This window comes from Heliangelus exortis, chromosome 2 (genome assembly GCF_036169615.1).
Source record: "Heliangelus exortis chromosome 2, bHelExo1.hap1, whole genome shotgun sequence".
Lineage (NCBI taxonomy): Eukaryota > Metazoa > Chordata > Aves > Apodiformes > Trochilidae > Heliangelus > Heliangelus exortis.
The window spans coordinates 142,549,185-142,567,836 of record NC_092423.1 but is presented as its reverse complement, the minus strand read 5'-3'; the positions used below and the strand labels follow the sequence as shown (position 1 = coordinate 142,567,836).

The following is an 18,652-nucleotide window of genomic DNA, read 5'->3' as shown; positions in this document are numbered from 1 at the left end:
AGACCTTATCTGGGTCTTGGGGGAGAGATGCTCAAGGGAAAGACTGGGAATGCACAGTTACAACATCACCTTGGAATTACGTCTAGTAGGCCAAGCAACAGTTTTGTCCCTTTGGCTTTATTCCCTCTTCTGTTCTTTGAACCGTTTCTACCCCTGGTTTTACCCTTCAATACTCAATAGTGGTGCTGAGAAGTGGTGAGACAGAGTGTTGATTCTCACACATTCTCACACTCCTTGCAACTGAAATTTTGCCCTTACACTGAATGAGAGCATGGACATCCCTTTAATGGTGGAGTATGTTGAAATCAATGACAGAAGTGCCTCTTATTTGCAACATGTTTGCAATTGCTTCTCGGAGCTGTCTGATCAACAGATGGAGAAGGACTCCAGAGGGATGGAAAGAGACTGGTTAGCAGGAGTGTGGCTTCAGAAGGAGATGCTGTTATAATTTCTCTTCAGAAGCATGGGTCAAGCAATACAAAGATGCAGGCAGTGTGAACAGGCAGTCAAAATCATCTTTGTTCAGTCTAACTTGATGCTATAGTCAGACACATCCTGTCTCACACCAGACAGACAGGTTGTGGTCTTGTGTTTTCACCAAACATAATTACAAGTTAAAACTATCTGCATAAAAATCTTCTAGACAACATTTCTTATCTTCACAGGGTGGAGAGAAATTGCATATACTCTGTGCTACATACTGCTTTTTCTAAGCCATGGATGACATTCCTGACATTTTAGGGTTTTCTGAAAATTAAAATGCCAGCTGTCACAATATAATTAGACTTTGTTTCTTTATAGGGGCTGATAGGGCTGCTTCATTTCATACCAACTTCTGTTTCTTTCCCATATAGTTTCTACAAGGCAGGTGGCACATAAATATTTATGTTAAAAATACTTCTCAGGAAAGTGAAATTATGGAAGAAATCTTTGTGCCAGAGGTTGTTTGAAATTCTTTAAAGTTTCATTGTATGGGATTTCATGCACATGTTCTTTGTGTGCTTCCCACTACCACCCTTTGGACCTCAGCTGGCTGTGGGAGATAAGAAAGGATTGCAAGAAGTTTATTTCACTGGAGACAGTAATGAAACAACTTTGATAATTTGCTAGCCAAAAAATTTGCTTCTGTGGCTGCACACCAGAAATCAGCAAAGAAAGCTGACTCGTTTCAAAACTCAGTTATGAAATTTTCAAAATACTCAGATATTTTCAGTTATCCAAAACCAAAAGGAATATTGAATATATTGGGGCTTTTTTTTGCCCACTTATCAAGACCTTCACAAAAAAGTTTCTTCTTTTTTCAGACATTTGGGGGATTTGAACTTAGGTTGCTGCATTTACCAACTCAATGGGATTAGCCACACACCCCCTTGTAGTCGCTCCCTCTAAAACAAGGAACTTTAGACTGGTTTTCACACAGATGATTTTCAAGGTCTGTTCTTACTGCATCAGTTGATGTGAAATCCCACCTCAGACCCTGCTTTGACATGCATAAAAAAAAAACACTGGACCCTGCAGCCCTGGCTCTCTGGAGGAAGGGAGAGGGGAGAGCTGTTGATTTTCCTGCCAAAACTGAGCAAGCCCAAGGCAGCAGCAATGAGAAGGGTCAAGGTCAGGGACAAATCCCTGCATACCCCTTTGTCATGTGTACAGCTAAGCCCTTAACCCAGTTCTGCACAGAACTACAACTTCAGATTGCTTCAGGCTGTTCCCAAGGAAGATGACTTGTAAGGCCTAGTTCTTGTAATTCTCTGCATTATTTCCCAGGAAATGCTGAGGTGGGCTGGTTATAGTGTGTGACAAAGCCAGCAGTGACAGTCCTGCTGGTATCCTCAGTGTTTCTCTCTTCTCTAGATGTTTATTCTGCCTCTGTGTTTTCAGCCCCTCTGTTGTTCATCTGCTTTTTTTGCAGGAACTCATCACTGCTTGGTACATCGGGTTCCTGACACTCATCCTATCTTCATTTCTTGTTTATCTGGTTGAAAAAGATGTTCCTGAAAAGGATGCTAATGGGGTAGAGATGAAGGAAGAGTTTGAAACCTATGCAGATGCACTGTGGTGGGGCCTGGTAAGTGACTCAAAAAATACCTCATCCCTTTTTTAAAAACTCCATATCCAAGAAGAGATCAGGTATTGATGTTACGGATTACAGTACAAATGCTGCTAAATTTGGGTGAGGAGCATGTTACTGGCATAACATTGCCAAAGTAAGGATGCCCCTTCCACCAATTGACAGAACTTATATCCCTGTTGATTTTCAGTGAAAGTCCCTTCTAAAGCCTTAAACAAGGCTTTCAGAAATTGGTCTGTACTCTAGGCTTCCAAAAAAATTCTCTTTTAGAAGAGTATTTCTTTGGGTATAACTGTTCTGCCTATGCCTATGGGATACCTAACTCATGAGGCAGTGTCCTGCCTCTGAGAGCTACACCAGAGATGACCAAACTGGGAGAAGCTGTTGTGTGTCTTGAGGGCCAAGAGACTTTGCAGAAGGATCTAGATGTATTGAAGGTTGGATAATTGTTAATGGGATGAAATTTAGCAAGTCCAAAATGTCTCTGGAAGGATAAGTCAATACTTCTTTCATTATCACTGAGATAATAGGTGGTAGGTTACTGAGAGAGAAGGACCTTTGATACATCTGTTCTGGTCTCTTCTGTTGAAGAGAGGGGTGTTGGTTTGTGTCAGTGGTAATTTGATCACAACATATTCCTGTCACCTGGTAGACAGAATTTGTTTTGCTTTGCTACCAATAGTTAGAGGTGTCTATATCATGCTGAGACTAAAATTCAGCAGCATTTTTTTTTTTTTTTTACTGAAGTTCACTCATAGATGGCTAGGTTCTTCCTCACCAAAATTAATCAAGAGGTCTCAAGTGTTGCATACAGTGCCTGGATATTTTCATACCTTAGTTATCCAAGATATTTCGGTAGGAATGCACCAATAGGAAAAGGTACACAGCTGGGAATGAGCAGTTGTGCAGAAAAGAAGCAAGTTTTCACAGTCAATTTTTTTTTAATAGAAACTAAGACTTCAGGGCAGGTAGCCCTTGTTGTTTGCTAAAGATCTGCTAGTTGTAAACTGTCAAGTCCCATTCCTAACTGTGAATTGGTGGTGGGCAGGAGATTCAGTCTCTGAACATGCTAGAGAGGCATCTACTTTAAGATGGATTTATCTGTTCTCCCTTTTGCAGTGCCTCTGGACTGTGATGCCATAAAAAAATTTGGTTGTCCCAGCATCAGGTTCCTGTTTTAAGAAGCTGTGCATGAGCACTCATAAAACTAAGTGAATTACATAGGTTTCCTGGTGATATTTAAAGCAGAATTATTGGCTTTGTTTGTCTTATGGGAAGTTCTGGTCATTTGGTTTAGTAGTTAGATTATGGTGTTGGTCAAAGGTTGGACTGGATGAATTTGGAGGTCTCTTCCAACCTAAATAATCTGTGATTCTGGGATTCTGTGCCCACAGATCACCCTGGCTACGATTGGGTATGGTGACAAGACCCCCAAAACATGGGAGGGCCGGCTGATTGCAGCTACATTCTCTCTCATTGGAGTCTCCTTCTTTGCTCTTCCTGCAGTAAGTACCTTCTGCCTCCTCTGTTGGGTGCAGTCCAGCACTAATCTAGAATTTCAGGGAGGATGGGAAGTTCCCCACACCCAAATACAGATTATGGTTAGTGTAGCTCTTCTATCATACAAGCACAGTTTCACTCTACCTGGAGTGGAGAATAAATACATCATCTGGACACCTCCAGGTTGGAAAGGTATGGAAATTCAGGAAGCCTGTAGGCCTTATGAATAATTTGATATGGCCTGTGGTCCTTGAAAGGATCATGACACTCATGTTTTATGAACAGAGCAGTGATGTACTGCTCAAAAGTCCTATGCAGCCATATCCATCTCTACCTACAGACCTGATTCCTCGCATTGATTTTTTTTTTTTTTTTCTGAGTAATAAATGTCTAAAATCTTGCATCACTCTATGCTTTCAGGGCATTTTGGGTTCAGGGCTGGCACTGAAGGTCCAGGAGCAGCATCGTCAAAAGCATTTTGAGAAAAGAAGAAAGCCAGCAGCTGAACTCATTCAGGTTTGCTGCCAATTAAACCCTTACTGAAAAAATGTTGTGTATGAAGACAGCTACATCATGTTAACAAGGGCCACTGCTTCCCCCATGCCCAAATTCTCATTTCCCATTGCAGGAGGTGAGAAGCTGTTTGTAAATGTGCCAGGTTTTTTTCACTTTGAGCTAAATAATTCAGTGGCCTTTGCAATTTTTGAGGAAATTCCCAGCATATCTTTCAGAAGAACAGTATCTTTAGAAGAAAAGGTCTCATCTGCTAGCTTCTGGAAACCAAACAACTTCTGCATCAGTGCAACAAAATTATAGAAAACAAGCTGCAGAAAACATAATCTTTCCAAAATCCACATTTAATCAGTTCCCTTGAGAGAGTGCAAAGTCATGTTGTTATTGATATGAAAACAGCAGTAGTAGCAACACAATAGACAGAAACAGTTTGAATCAAAACAAATAAAATAAACAGTATGTGAAATTGGTAAAAACTGAAACACACTCTGTATTTCACAGGACTCTCAGAGGATTCAATGGGAAGAGAGTCCTTAGCTTGTAAATTATGATTTATCACCTTTGTTACAAAGTCAGAAAATTAAGCTTAAAACTACTAGTCTAGGGGCTGACAAATTTGACTGGATTTGCTCACTTGGTGGTGATGAGATAAATGGCAGCATTTCCACAGAGGGACAGCAAAAGTTTCTGTGATACCAGCTGGAAATGTTGGTGCTCAGGGCTGCTCAGTATCAAACCAATCCTCAGGAGAAACAGGCTGAGTGGCACATTGTGCTGTTCTCATTAAAAACACTACTTAGCAAGTAGAAGGAGCTGCAGGCATGAGTGGTAAATTGAATTCACCTTTTAAATTAACGTATTTCCACTTAGCAGGTAGCTGATTTAGCTACAGTGGTTTTAAGGTATATGCTTAGAGAATTTTGATTGGATTTAAATGCTGCAATAGAAAGTGCTAAGCAAAATTCCCTTCATTGGTACATTAATAGTAAGCTAGATCAAGCACTTTCAGAAATATTGGGCCAATCCAGCAGGACTTGAAGCTCTTTTAGACATACCAAAAAGGAGAATAAATCCAATTTTGTCAAATGGTGGTGTTAGTGGTTCTCTCTCACCTCCTGTCTCCTATAATAGCCCTCCTAGATTATAACCCAGTGCCAAGAATGTTGCTGTATTGTGCCACTCATTTGGCACGGCTGATTAGTAATTAATTTTCAGATAGTGACTCAGGTGCATCATTGTGTTCTTTGGAACAATCTGGCTGCCATCAGCCTTGGGAATAGCTTTACTTAACACTAATTATTTCCTCCCTTGTAATTCAGGCTGCTTGGAGATACTATGCTACAAACCCCAACAGGATTGATCTAGTTGCTACCTGGAGGTTTTATGAATCAATTGTATCGTTTCCATTTTTCAGGTAAGTGCATTGTCTACCTCTCCATCATAATTTTCTGCAAGGTATAAGTCAAGACAACAAACAGAGTTTGAATGTATCAATGAGGCTTTTGTAGGCAGCAGTGTTGACTTTTAACCAAGTTCCTGGCTGAGCCTGAAAAGCTTACTTTTTGTCTTCTGGATCCATTTAATGGAATCATAGAATGGTTTTGGTTGGAAGGAACTTTAAAGATCATTTAGTTCCACCCCACCTGCATAGGCAGGGACACCTTCCAGACAACCAGGTTGCTCAAAGCTCTGTCCAGCCTGGCTTTTAACACTTCCAGGGACGGGACAGGCATAAACGCTCTGGGCAGTCTGGGCCAGTGTACTGTCACCCCCAAATTAAAGAATTTCTTCCTAATATCTAACCTAAATCTACCTTCTTCCAGCTTTAAATCATTACCCCTTGTCCTGTCAATATATGCCCTTGTAAAAAGTCCCTCCCCAGTTTCCTGTAGCCTCTTCAGGTACTTTAAGACCTCTATAAGGTCTCCTTAGAGCCCTCCCTTCTCAAGGCTGAATAAGCCAAACTCTCTCAACCTGTGTTCAGAGGAGAGGTGCTCCAACAAGCTGATCATCATTGTGACCCTTGTCTGGACTTGCTCCAAGAGCTTTATATCCTTCCTGTGTTAAGGGCCATTGAAATGGACACAGCACTCTCTCTCCCTCAGCCTGCTGGCCATGCTCCTTTTAATGCAGCCCAGGACATGGTTGGTTTTCTGGGCTGCAAGTGTACATTGCTGGCTCTTGGTAAACTTCTCATGGTGAGTTGCTCATCCACCAGGACTCCCAAGTCCTTCTCCTCAAGGCTGTTCCCAAACAATTCCCCACCCAAGCTGTATTTATGCTCAGAATTGCCATGACCCTGGTACAGGACGTTGTACTTGGCCTTGTTGAACTTCATGAGGTTGGCAATGGCAGACCTCAAGCCCTTCAAGGTCCCTCTGGATGTCCTCCCTCCAGTGTGTCAACCACACCACACAGCTTGGCATCAACAGTGAACTTGCTGAGAGTGTGCTCAGATCCACTCTCCATGTCACCAACAAAGATGTTAAACAGCACTGGCACCAATGCCAACCCTAAAGGAACTCCCCTCATCACTGGTCTTCATGTGAACATCCATTTGAGTGGGACCATCCATTCAGAACTTCACCTGCTTTTCACAGATTTTCAAATATGATGAAAAGAGGAAATTTATTCTCCCTTCCCCGGGTGGGATATGGGGCACATGGATAGCTCCATCAGTAGCTCTCCTGTTGGCATTTAATAAAGTAGAAGGCTGCTTTACTATCATCTGCCCTTTGTAAGACTCTGGACTTTATTGCCCTGGCAATCTCAATTTCCCCCTCTGTAATTTCAATCCTGATAAAATTTTAGTTCTGTGTGTGAAGTGTCTGTACTTCTTGCACCCTTTGTGATGTTGTTGTGTAGATATGGGCTATGATGAAAATTCTTACTTTTCTGTCTTCAACTCAATTGCCCTGAGAATTGTGTTGTTCACAGAGGTTGCCATGGCATGTAAACATAATTAATGCTTGTTAAATGCTTTTCTTTTGGCAACACTAGTTGCTCAGGGGTAAAATTCAGTGAAGGACAACCAAAGCCTGTTTAAAACTGCGTACCACTGTAACTAGGAACTGAAGGTTCAGAAGGAAACTTTTTCGGGGAGTTGGGGTCATGATTTTTTTTCAGTCACTGCTTCTGAGTTCAGTGGAAAGAATTCCACTGAAAGACATTCAGACTTAATGAACACCCATATGTCTGTGGATACAAGCCTATCTGATTCTCACTTTTCTTGCTTATCTAACAGACACCTTCCTCTCCCCCAGTTCTTAACATTTTAAAATGTTGGCCCAGTGAAAGCCAAGACTTTAACTGTAGACTACCAGCTGCTGATAATGGGCATTAGTTATCCAAGTAATTCAAACTTTCATTCTGGACTTGCTGTAATTCCTCATTCTGACAAATAGTGCCCTTGAACTACTCAGCTCAAGCAGAGGTCTCCACATGTAAGTTGTGCTTACTGCAGATCCAGCTGTTGCTCAAAACATTTCAGACTTCTGCCTTTCTGAAGGGCAAATAAAAAATACTAACTCTTTCTTTGCTTTATTCACAATATATTAATTTAGAATTTAGTTCACTACGGTCAAAGAGGAAATCTCTAAGAAAAACATCACAGGTATTTAATTAAGGCTCAGTACTTTCCTTTCCTTTGTCCTTTTTCAGTCTCTATCTATTCCCTCATTAGCCATTAGAAATTAATTTCTAGGAGGTTTCTTGACCTCACTTGTTTTTTTCAGAGAATAACTTAGAGCTTGCCTGGAGTCTAGCATCACTACTGGGATTTCCAGCTTTTTCATTGTATTCTGAATTCATTGTTCTTCTGTTATTCAGATTTGACTTGAAATTTAATAGATGGGAGAGAGGGCAAGGGAGATCACTTCTCACAAAAAAACTAGACTTCCAGTTTAAGTAGCACAGACTGATTTCAGGAACCTATATCACTGTCTTTGATTTGTGGCTAGTTGAAAATGTCGCTTTTATTCTGATGTCATTTATGGTCACAGGAAAAAAAAAAAAAGCCAGTAACAACAGATTCAAAATTTCTGTTGAAAAAATCTGCTGATTTTTTTTTTCTCTCCTTGCTTTCTTGTAACGCTTCCTCTCTTCTATAAAAGGAAAGAGCAATTGGATGGTACTGCCAGGTATGTAACTGCCATTATTAAAGCCTTTTTTAATACATTATTAGAGGATGCAGGTTAAATGGTTCTTTGTGGATACATGGGCTGTGAACCTAACCATGGTACTAACATCACAGATAGTCATTAATGATTATTAACCAATTCAGTTCCTAATTGCTTGCTTTTTTTCCCCAATTTCACAGCACAGCTAAAATGCTAACTGTACAAATGCAGTGTTGCTTGCTGATTGTGTGTAAACAGCTTTACTGTTCATTATGATTAATTGCAGTCAGATTTCTCCTAATACATGCTACAGAGCCAAGGCTTAGCATCCAGGTTATTCTGGGGTGAATTTATAGTTCTGCTTCATGTTATTCTTCATCAGTCCTGTACAGAGCAATATTGCTGTGTAAGGGATCAAATCTGCAGAATTCACCATGTGTAAAGATTTCTTTATGATAAATACTCAGAAGGATGGCTAAAATGGATCAGTAGGATAGTCCATCTCTCTGGCAGTACTAAAAAAGTTACATTAGGTTTGAGGCCTTGGTCCCACTCCTGCTGAAACAGATGGGAAAGCTCCCAGTCTCTTTGGGGAATTTACAAGGAAATAGAACAAAGGAATGATCCATCCTAATGATGCCCAGTTATTCAACAGAGACATCGTTGCCAGTCACCCTGCAAGGTTAGAAATGTAAATGATATATTTGTAATGCACTCCAGCTAAGCTGCAGATTCAAAATCACATAAAACAGTTCAACCTCTTAGGTCAAAAATGTGAAATACTTAAAGCTAAACTGCTATAAATGGGTCACCCACAATGAAAGTCAATAGCAATTAAAGGATAAATAGTTCCACAGACTCACGCTGAAGCTATTTCCATTTGCATCCTCATTTACAGTGCAGAGAAAAGAGTAAGAATTATAGCAAACTTTGGACACTGTTAGTCAGAGTGCAGTCCTGGTCCTGATGAAAAGTTATCTTTTATTTCTTTTTTTTTTTTTTAAACATTTCATGCAGTACATGACAGCTGCAATAGTGGAAGCTGAAAAAAACAGGCTCAGACTTGTTCTCTTATGATTTTTGGGGGTGCAGACCTCCTTTAACAAAAGAAAAACATATCACAAATTTTCATATGATGTAGGCAAGAGTTGTAGTGCTGAATTATGGGGAAAAGATTACTTCCTATTCCTGACACCCTCATCATGAGATAATCTGATAATTTTAGCCATCTCCAGGGTTGACAGCAGCTGTATTTTGGTCTTTAATATGTAGAAGAGAGTTAAGAGCTGTAACTCCATACCTGGAGCCAAAATGTGTTCTGACTCAGATGCAGCAGCAGATTAAAATTAGGGAAGTGAATGAGTGCTGCAGTTTGGTGTTGGTCACAGCTCCCCTGGAGAAGCTGCTGCATCTGTTCAATGACAAAACACTTAATGGAGATGCTTCTGAGTTACTGCATCTTTCAGGCCAGTAGAAGAAGCCATTTTATGTTGAAGCACAGGAGTAAAGACTGCAAAGTATGACACAGCTCAGAATCTTTAAAACTGTAATCCCAAGGCTCCTAATTCTAGCTGGATATATCTTGCTTTCATGTTGTTACATATGTCATAACCCTCAGCAAACCTGCATTGGAGCATTCCTGTTAGCAGGAATGTGTTTATGGAAACAGGCATTCAGGAAAGAGGATTGGAAACTGTGCAGGTAAACAGAAAAACAATGGTGTTTGTGGGAGCATCGACTGACTTCAGTAGACATGGGACTGAGCTATAAAATCTGGTTGTTTTGACAGTCACATCTCCCATCTCTCATAAAACTCCTCATAAAACTCTTATTTACAGACGAGATAATTTTAAAAAATCCTATTCCTCCTACAGTAATTTAGTACAGAAAGTATTACTAGTTCTCCACTGCAATTTGCATTTAAAGCTGTGTTGAAATAAATGAGCAATAATGGTCCTAGTGGAGAGAACAGCCTACAAGCACCCTCAGTCTCCAAGTTCTTGCATTAGTTAAGCTCTTAATGGCAAAGTTCTGGTAATAAACTGCACTTTCTGAACAGGTGTTAATAAAGGAGACAGAATTGATCCAAAACCTTCCCAGAAGACTCCGAGAGTTTGAATAGTTAATAAACTAAAAATGAGGCTTGGCTGTGGGAAAATTTGAGGATGGGTGGTGGTTTCAGTGGCAGGGCTTCTATTCTGTGATGCAAAAGCTCTTAGAAACTCCACATTAGTAGTGTTGAACTCCGGGACAGATCCTTCTAGGATCTCTCCTTGGAAGTAGAAGCTGACATCACAACAAAGTCACAGCTAGATGCATCTCCTTGTTCTTAGGCCATTTGGGAAAAACCCAGGGAAGAAAACAGTGAGGAAGAGTCAGAAGCTGGATCCCCAAGGCAAGGCTTCAGGGAAAGACTTGGGATGGTAGAAAGCCAATTAAAGGTTGCCAGCAGTCCGAGGCTGTACTGAAGCTCCCCTTAAACTAAAACTGTGAGGATGAGAGATATGATGAAAAGCATCTTGGGGTACCCCTGAGCTAGACAGCAGCCTGGTTCCTGTAAGCAGGGAAGTGGTACACGTGCTGCTGCTCTAAGAACAGCTATTTCCCTACATGTCCTGTATTCTGCCCCCAAAGAGGAGGAGCTGGGGAGTGTGCTATTTATTGCTTGATGGTGGGGAGTTTACTGACTTTATACAAGACATGCCACAAGCTTTTCTTCCTTAATCAATACCTTAAACTACCAGCTCATGAAATCTGAGATAGCAATTGCTCTTCTGAATGTATTGCAAAGCCTTTTCATCTGTTCAGCTCCCAAGAATCAAGGTTTGTGAGAAAGATATATTAATATATCATTTCTGCTGGAGTGAATGTTTGGGTGATTGACCTAGTTTTCCCAGCCTCTAGGATGGACCTTTGCTGGATGGACATATTATTTATTTTGAACCAGCTTTTTATGTCTATGTTTGAGAAAGTTATCCTGGGCCTGATTTTTCAGCACTGTTAGTGTATGAGTTTTGAATCACTTCCATGTGCAGACATGTTACCAAAAGTGTCTTGCTCCTCATCAGCATTGTGCAACTATAGAACCTGACATCAGGAGAACATTTTAATTCTTAGATCTATTATTATGGGGTTGTAAAAAGACATTCATCTCTGTTTCCTTGTTTCTCAAAGATAAATAATATTTCTCTGCCTTTAAAAAGTTGGTTAAAATTTTTTCAGTGCCAGAATTGCTACTAGTCTTTCCTATTATGTTAGTATGAACAAATGCATATAATGTGGTTCATTTTTGTATTGCCAGTACTAACAGCATATGAAAATAAAATCATATTTGCAAGGTAGATATTTTCACTCTCAGCATTTCTTCTTAATGCATCTGCCCAGAACAGAAGGAGTAAAAAGCCACTCTGATCTGCACACTCCATTAACTACAAATGAAAGGCTGTTCCCATTTTTTTCATAGAGCTTTTCATGGGTAACCATTAACGTCTCATCTTAATACCTTTTCTTCACTTTACAGTAATGTCATGATTAGTAGGGAGTCATTCTTTGGATCAAGCCTCACAAGAAAACTTAGGTATATATATTCAAGTAACAATTGAGCCTTACTCTTTTCATATTTCTTGCATGCCATTCTCTGCCTGCACTTTCTGTTTTACTGAAGTAGTTCATTCAATCACCATAAAAAATGAGGGGGGATAAGACTGAAAAGTTATTTAAACATTAAAAGAAACTTGCATGACCTTGCAGATATTCACTGTTCTGCTGTTAAGAAAACATGGGATCTATCCTGGCTCTGTCAATGATCTGCTTAGAAACAATTGCTATTCTCTGTTTTTGTAGAATGGGAATGATACTTGCCTACTCTGCAAACCATTTAGAAATATACTGTGAAAAAAAGACACTAGAAGAGCTAAATACCATTCTTTATTCAGTCCCAGTCTTGCCAGCACAAATTCATGCAACTCACTTTGCATTTGAGTTCAGTGGAACAACATCTCTGCATGTGTTTTAACAGGTTCTGTTTCAGCAAATGGAAAACAGGTTGATTCCTTTTAACATCTGGGTAAAGTTAGTGACATACTGAAATACTGTGGTGAACTGTGACCTAAGATGTGGGGCAAGAACTCTTATCTTCCTGCGAAGAAAGATAAAAATAATTCAGGAATCTGAAAGACTACATTTTCAGAAATACTAATATTTTGACTGAATTGTTAAGCATTTTATTCTTTCTTACAGAGATATTTTGCTGTCATTCACCCCTAGCTCATTGTTCTCATTCCCACTTCATTCCACAAACATGAAGTCACCATCACACAACTCAACTTTCCTAGTCTAAGAACTTCAATTTTTCAACAATTGCTACTGAAGCACTCTGATTTTTCACTGGATAGTTGGCCCATGCAAACCAGTCAAGAGACATTGATTTTGCAGTTTGGTTTAACTTTCTAGTAGTTGATAAATGGAGCTACATTCACTGCAACATACAGTGGGTCAACATTCATATGTTTTTTTCCTATGTTGCTGGATGTATCTGTTGGTGGAAAATGTCTATTCTGTTTTCACAAAGAATTGAACTTGGATTTTTCTTCCCATGGATTTGTGTGACTTTTTTTTTTTTTTTTACCCATTTCCAATCACTTTAGAAAGTGTGGATGAAAAGAGAGGCTGAGCAAATACCTTTAGTGGGCTTGAGGGCTCTTTCTGAAGAACATCAAAGTTGAGCCCAAGTTAGTCTTCATGTTTCTGAGCAATTAATCTGGATGGTAGGTGAGTTTGGGTTTAGAGTTATGCCTACAATTAAATACCAGTGAGGACATACACAAGCAAAGAGTGTGAAAATTGGTTGGCTTGAAGGGGATGCTTCCTCCTCAGACATCAGGAATTTGCAAGTTTACACCTCAGGATTCAGGGTGCAAAGTACTTTTCAAGTGAAGACATTAGCTGTTAAGAAGTTACAGTCAATTATTTTGAGACTGGACCTAATTTTGACTTCCTCAGTTTAGAAAACAATGTTACTTGATTTTCTTATAAGGTAAAGCTGACTGATGAAAGTTCAGAAGTACCTCGGAAGAGCAAAATTTTCTGTGTTTTACATTAAGAAAACACATGATCTCTGAGGTCAGCTGAATGTATTCAGGGCAGGATTCACGGCTGTCCTCATTCTTGATTATTGCTACTCCCTGTTAGGTGATAACAGTAAATACATGGAAGAGAGCTGTGTTTGATTCACTGTTAGCATTAATTCATTCTTTTTCTTCTCATACATGTACCATTTGTTTATGAAACTTCAATAATAGGCAAAGCCCAGAGAGGAGAGTATCTGGCTTGCATGGTGGGATGTAACTGCATTATTTCCTTGCATGACTGTTTCTGGAGAAGTATTTCTAGTGCAGTGGTTCCCACTCTTTATTCTGAGGAAAGGTAAAATATCTGCTGCTGAAGGCAGCCATCTCTTCTGTATTCAGCCACCCAATTCATCGCTCAGATTTTCCAAAATAATTCCCACTGCTCTTGGGGAGCACAGTCTGAGAGGTGAATTGTTCTGTACTCAGGAAATTTTCAAGAAAAACTGTCTGCACTTCTGCCTTCCTTCTTTGATGGTCGTCAGTATCGACCACAGAATTAAGGAGTTCTCATGCTGGGACAACAAAGACAAAAGCTTTGAGAAAATTTTTATTCCATCACAAGGGAGAGGATGCAGTAGACTGCAAGACAACCAATGGAAATGTATTCAAGCTAGTTAAGGAAATTACTCCACAATTCTAATAGCACATTTGGGATGCATTTGAGTCCCTTCAGTTACTGGGATTACACCAGAAGTTAGGTATAATATTTTATCTAATATAAGGAGGCAAAAATAAGTGAAACCACTGTCCCAAGGAGAAGAAGAGTAGCAAGCATCAGTAGGAAAAGTCTGGAATACAGGCAGCAGTACATGACCCTGTGGGTGGGAACCACTGTCCTAGCCACTCTCAAGAAGGATGATGTGATCTGCGCATGCTTCATACTCTGAGACTGAGCCATGCGCATGCTGGTTTAATGAAGGAGATTGTGTCATGAGAACAAATGTTTCCTAAGTCTTTTTAAAAAGAACAGTGAAAACAAAAACCCCAGCAGACCCAGATTTCATCCCTTGGAAACGAGAGTAAAGTCCATTTTTTTTCTCTGATGACAGCTGGCCATTATCTGGAAAGAAGCTTGGGTTTTGGTTTGGTTTGGTTTGGGTTTTTTGTATACAACATACTGTGGAATTTTTTCATACTGATGAATTATTTTCTGATGATTCTACTGCTCTGGCTGCCTGGATATGAAAACAATTGTCTGTATTTATTGCATAAAAATACTGTTATGAATCTGAATGTTACTTTAAGGGTTACTCATATGAATGCAATTAATGAGGAAAGCTTCAGCTCAGGTAATTTTAGCTTAGCCCAGGGTCTTATTAAGTGACCTCTCATCTACACCTTTCTCTAGTCAGTGACAGGAGACAAGTTCCCCCAGCTGTAAAGTCATCCCAAAGTGAAATGCAGCCCGGCATTCTGTAGCACCATGGATTATAGAAAGGGGTCTAAAGACAAATCTTAGAACATTTAACTTTTTAAACATCTTAAGACAGATGAATTCCAGCTCCTAAACATAAGATGTCGAGCACCAGTATTTGGACAACAGTTTGTTCCTAAAGTGACACTTATCAATGGGGAAAATTGAGAAACTTGCTAGAAAGGGAATTTGGAAAATGCTTTTGGTTTAAGTTATCTACCTGAAACCCCTTCCTTAGCAAAGCAAAAAGAAACAAAACAAAACAAAACGAGTCCACAGATGAGTGTGGAAGGCAGTTATTAGAGGAGTTTTAACCTGCAGACTTTGGGAGATCTGAATATGGAGTTTGAAGGACCAATCAAGTTTCTGGAGAGAGAATCAGAGACCGTAAGTCATGACAGCCTCTGTTCCTCTAAAATAGCATCACACTGCTATTTGTCAACAATAGGAATCTGCTGTCTCACCTATTTTTCTGTTTTTTCATCTTTCAGGTTCTCTGCCTTAAACATTTTCTTCTCTTGAGCACTGCTCTTTAGTATTACTAAACCTAATCTTGTGACATTTAATATATTGTTCAAATCCAGTGCGTATTATGTGACTGTCTCTGGCCTTTGAGGAACTCACCTTACCATCTGAAATCAACTGTGTTTCACTACTAGATTTCATCCTTCTAGGAGCTTCACTCTCATCCTGGAAGGTCTTGAACCACAATGATCAATCATGAAGTCTTGAAGAATAAGTGGACTCTTAGTCTCCCCTAACATTTGAGATTTCTCTATCATTGGTGATCTGTTAATGCCCTCATCAAGTAAAGCTGATCTCCACAGCAAGCCTATTGTACATAAAGAATACAAATTCCACAGAAATGCTGTAGAGTTAAGATATCCTTCTTGCAAAGCAGTGCTACTGCTCTCAGCCATGGCCAATGAAAGAATAGAGAATGATAGTGATGCAGAACAGATATCACAGGATACTCCCTGTCCTCGTAGAACACAAAGTACATGTTGGGGCCCTGCACTCACCATCAGTTTTGCCTTTAGAGCACCTTGATGGATCAGTCAGATCAAGATTCTTACCCAAAAGCAAGCATTGTGGGAACCACTTGTTAAACAAGTGCTTAAGACTGAGCATGAGACTGCCCGGTGACGACTAATTTGCCATAGATATTCAATAGGTAACATCTAATATTTTTCAACAAAGAAACAAACAAAAAAAAATCCCTTACTTTTATGCTCTATACATTTATCTATGTCTATAGATACGTGTTTCCCCATGCCATGAATTCCACAGGAAATTACACTAGGGCAAAGTCAGGGTAATACTGATAACATTCACTTAGACTGTTCTAGTTTTCACACAAATTCATGCTTTTTATCTTCTTGTATCATTGGCTTCAGTCCTATTGATGCTCATATAGCAGGACTAGCTGTGTGTCTCCTTACTCACACCAGTCCTTCCTAGTAGCCACTTCTGAACTTACACACACATACATTCTTCATACACATGGTACCAGGGCAAATATCAGGGCAAATATCTCAATTCATTAGTCTACAGATATTGCAGTCACAAATATTATCATATTGTCAACAAGAAGCTTTAGAAGGCCTGAAAAAATATCCTTCATGCTTAGATCTTTTGTGACAGGGAAGCCTTTATTTCATTACCTTCTGGGTCAAATATATGTCAGTCAGAAACAGTTTGTGGCAAATTCATATTAAAAAAAAAAACAGCCAAAAACAACAACAACAAAAAATAAATGCATGTTGCAAACTGCAATATCCCTGCTAGAGTCAGCACTCTTATGAAAACTGCAAAATCATTAAAACTAAATGCATCTCACCTTTATCATTCTAGGAGTAATGTCCTAAGAACTTCCATTTTAGAGGATGCTGCCACAGAGAGAACTCTGAAACAGAAATAGATCCTACTCTCAAAGAGGTGCACCAATGGCACCAGAAATGCCAGAACTCAAAAATAATCCATCTCACCAAGATAACTCCTTAAATACAGAATAAATAGTTCTGTGAGTCCAAGCTTTCAAGTGCAATGTGTACACACAAGTCTCCATCTTTGTCCACTTTATCCTTGCATGGTGGAGCTTCCCCATGCTTTTCCCTCCTTGCCAGCAAGTTTACTGTCTTAGGCTGAGCTGCACAGATGCCTCTCTGCATACCTATGAAATCTTTTTCTTCTGGTCACCACTGCTGTTCATCCTTCAGCTCTACCACTGCTGTTCATCCTTCAGCTCTGCTCCTGTCTGTGGCTCTCAGATTCCTGATTGCTGGAGTGGCTTCTTCTCTCTCCCCACTCACCCTGCCTGCCCCTCTTTGAAGAGCCTCTTAACCACGTCTGCTCAATTCATCTCCCCCCAGAGATGTCCACCACTGCAACACTGAAGAAAAGGTTAAAAGGCAGGCTTTCTTTCCATGGAATAGCCTAGTATTTTTTAACAAATATACAGTTGACAAATACTTAAGCAGCAAAGTGAACAAGCAAATCAAATAATTATACCATCTTTCTCTGATAAAGTGTTCAGAGCATGTTTAAACTCTTAAGCTAACAAATTAATTTTGTGTTGCTTTTTAGTGCAGTTAGTAATTCCCTTTAAGTCATCAGGCTGTCAGAAGGGTTGCTGATACTGATAAGGTGGCAAGAAGATGCAGTTCTAGGCATATGTTGTCACTGAAGGGAAAATTACTTTGGTCAGTAAATCTGTAAGTGCAAAGCATTTTGGATTTCTTGCATCTTGACAGTGCAAGAAATCATTGGAGCTAAAAATCATGTCAGTCTCCTACAATTCTTCTGTGGTCACCTCAGTTTCTAGTGTAGTGAGAGATGGCTGAAAGTTAATGGTGGAGAGAACTGCCTTGCCATGTACCTAGTAATTGCTTGGCAATGCCTTTCCAGTGCTTTACTGAGAATTTATTTGGTTCAAAGCACATCTGACTTCCTTTCAATCCTGGCTCTGCATTTGCATTATTCATTTAATAGCCTGCCATGGACCCAGTAGTTAAAGCACTGAACAGGAGAGGCCAAGCATCCTTATCATTAGACAATGTAACTGCCTCAGCAGTGCTGTTTCTTTTCTTAGATTTCTTAATAAATCTAATGCTTCAGACATGCTGATGAAGCTGAAGCATTGTGATACATTATGTAGAGAGGATAGGGAGACCCTCTGGTAACATTTTCAGCATCAATGTGAAAAAAAAGTTCATAAAAATTCATCAATTATGCATGGACCTTAGCTGTTGCTTACAAAGATGTTGATGTATGGTAGCCCCAGCAGTGTCCTTGTATACAATATATTTATTTAGCCCATTATATACTTAATCATGAAAACAAGTTATACGTGTACAAAGGAGGAAAATGATTACTTTTGCTTATTTTGTAGCCAAAAGCTGGGTCTCTTGGATCGGGTTCGTGGTACCAATACTAAAGGAAAGCTATTTACCCCTCTGAATGTAGATGCCATTGAAGAAAGTCCTTCAAAAGAGCCTAAGAATGTTGTCTTGAATAATAAGGAGCGTTTTCGCACAGCATTCCGAATGAAAGCGTACGCCTTTTGGCAGAGCTCAGAAGGTAGCCCATCTGTGTTGATTTCTTTCAATCCATTCCCTATTCCTCCCATTTACTTTGTTCTGCATCTTCTGTTGAAGGTTTGTAACTTTCGGGGCCAAGCACAGCTGGTCCCTGGTTTTACATTGCACTTTTGAGAAAGCTCCAGAAAATGAGTGTTGGAGTCCAGGCAACACGGTGCTTGAAATAAGGCAATGGCCCTGCCAACCCAGCAGTCAGTTTGGGAAATAGTCAGTGGTGTGGTCAAACTATTTGACCTGGAACAGGAGGGAGCATTGGGCAGAGATGTTATACTAAGGTAGCTCCCTCCTAGACTGCAGCCAGTCCTGAA

The 18,652-nt window shown here is 39.9% G+C and overlaps 1 protein-coding gene across 4 annotated transcripts in view; it reads left to right on the top strand.

Moving 5' to 3' along the window:
• Positions 1-18,652, top strand: part of KCNQ3 (potassium voltage-gated channel subfamily Q member 3) — a 198,410-nt gene that overhangs the window by 164,775 nt on the left and 14,983 nt on the right. For 2 of the 4 annotated variants that reach the window (XM_071738406.1, XM_071738409.1), the window contains exons 5-10: positions 1,913-2,068; positions 3,466-3,576; positions 3,992-4,087; positions 5,404-5,498; positions 8,197-8,223; positions 18,137-18,324. In XM_071738406.1, coding sequence (XP_071594507.1) covers positions 1,913-2,068; positions 3,466-3,576; positions 3,992-4,087; positions 5,404-5,498; positions 8,197-8,223; positions 18,137-18,324 — 673 coding nt within the window. The remainder of the gene's footprint in view (positions 1-1,912; positions 2,069-3,465; positions 3,577-3,991; positions 4,088-5,403; positions 5,499-8,196; positions 8,224-18,136; positions 18,325-18,652) is intronic. The other 2 variants (XM_071738407.1, XM_071738410.1) reach the window with 1 other exon arrangement.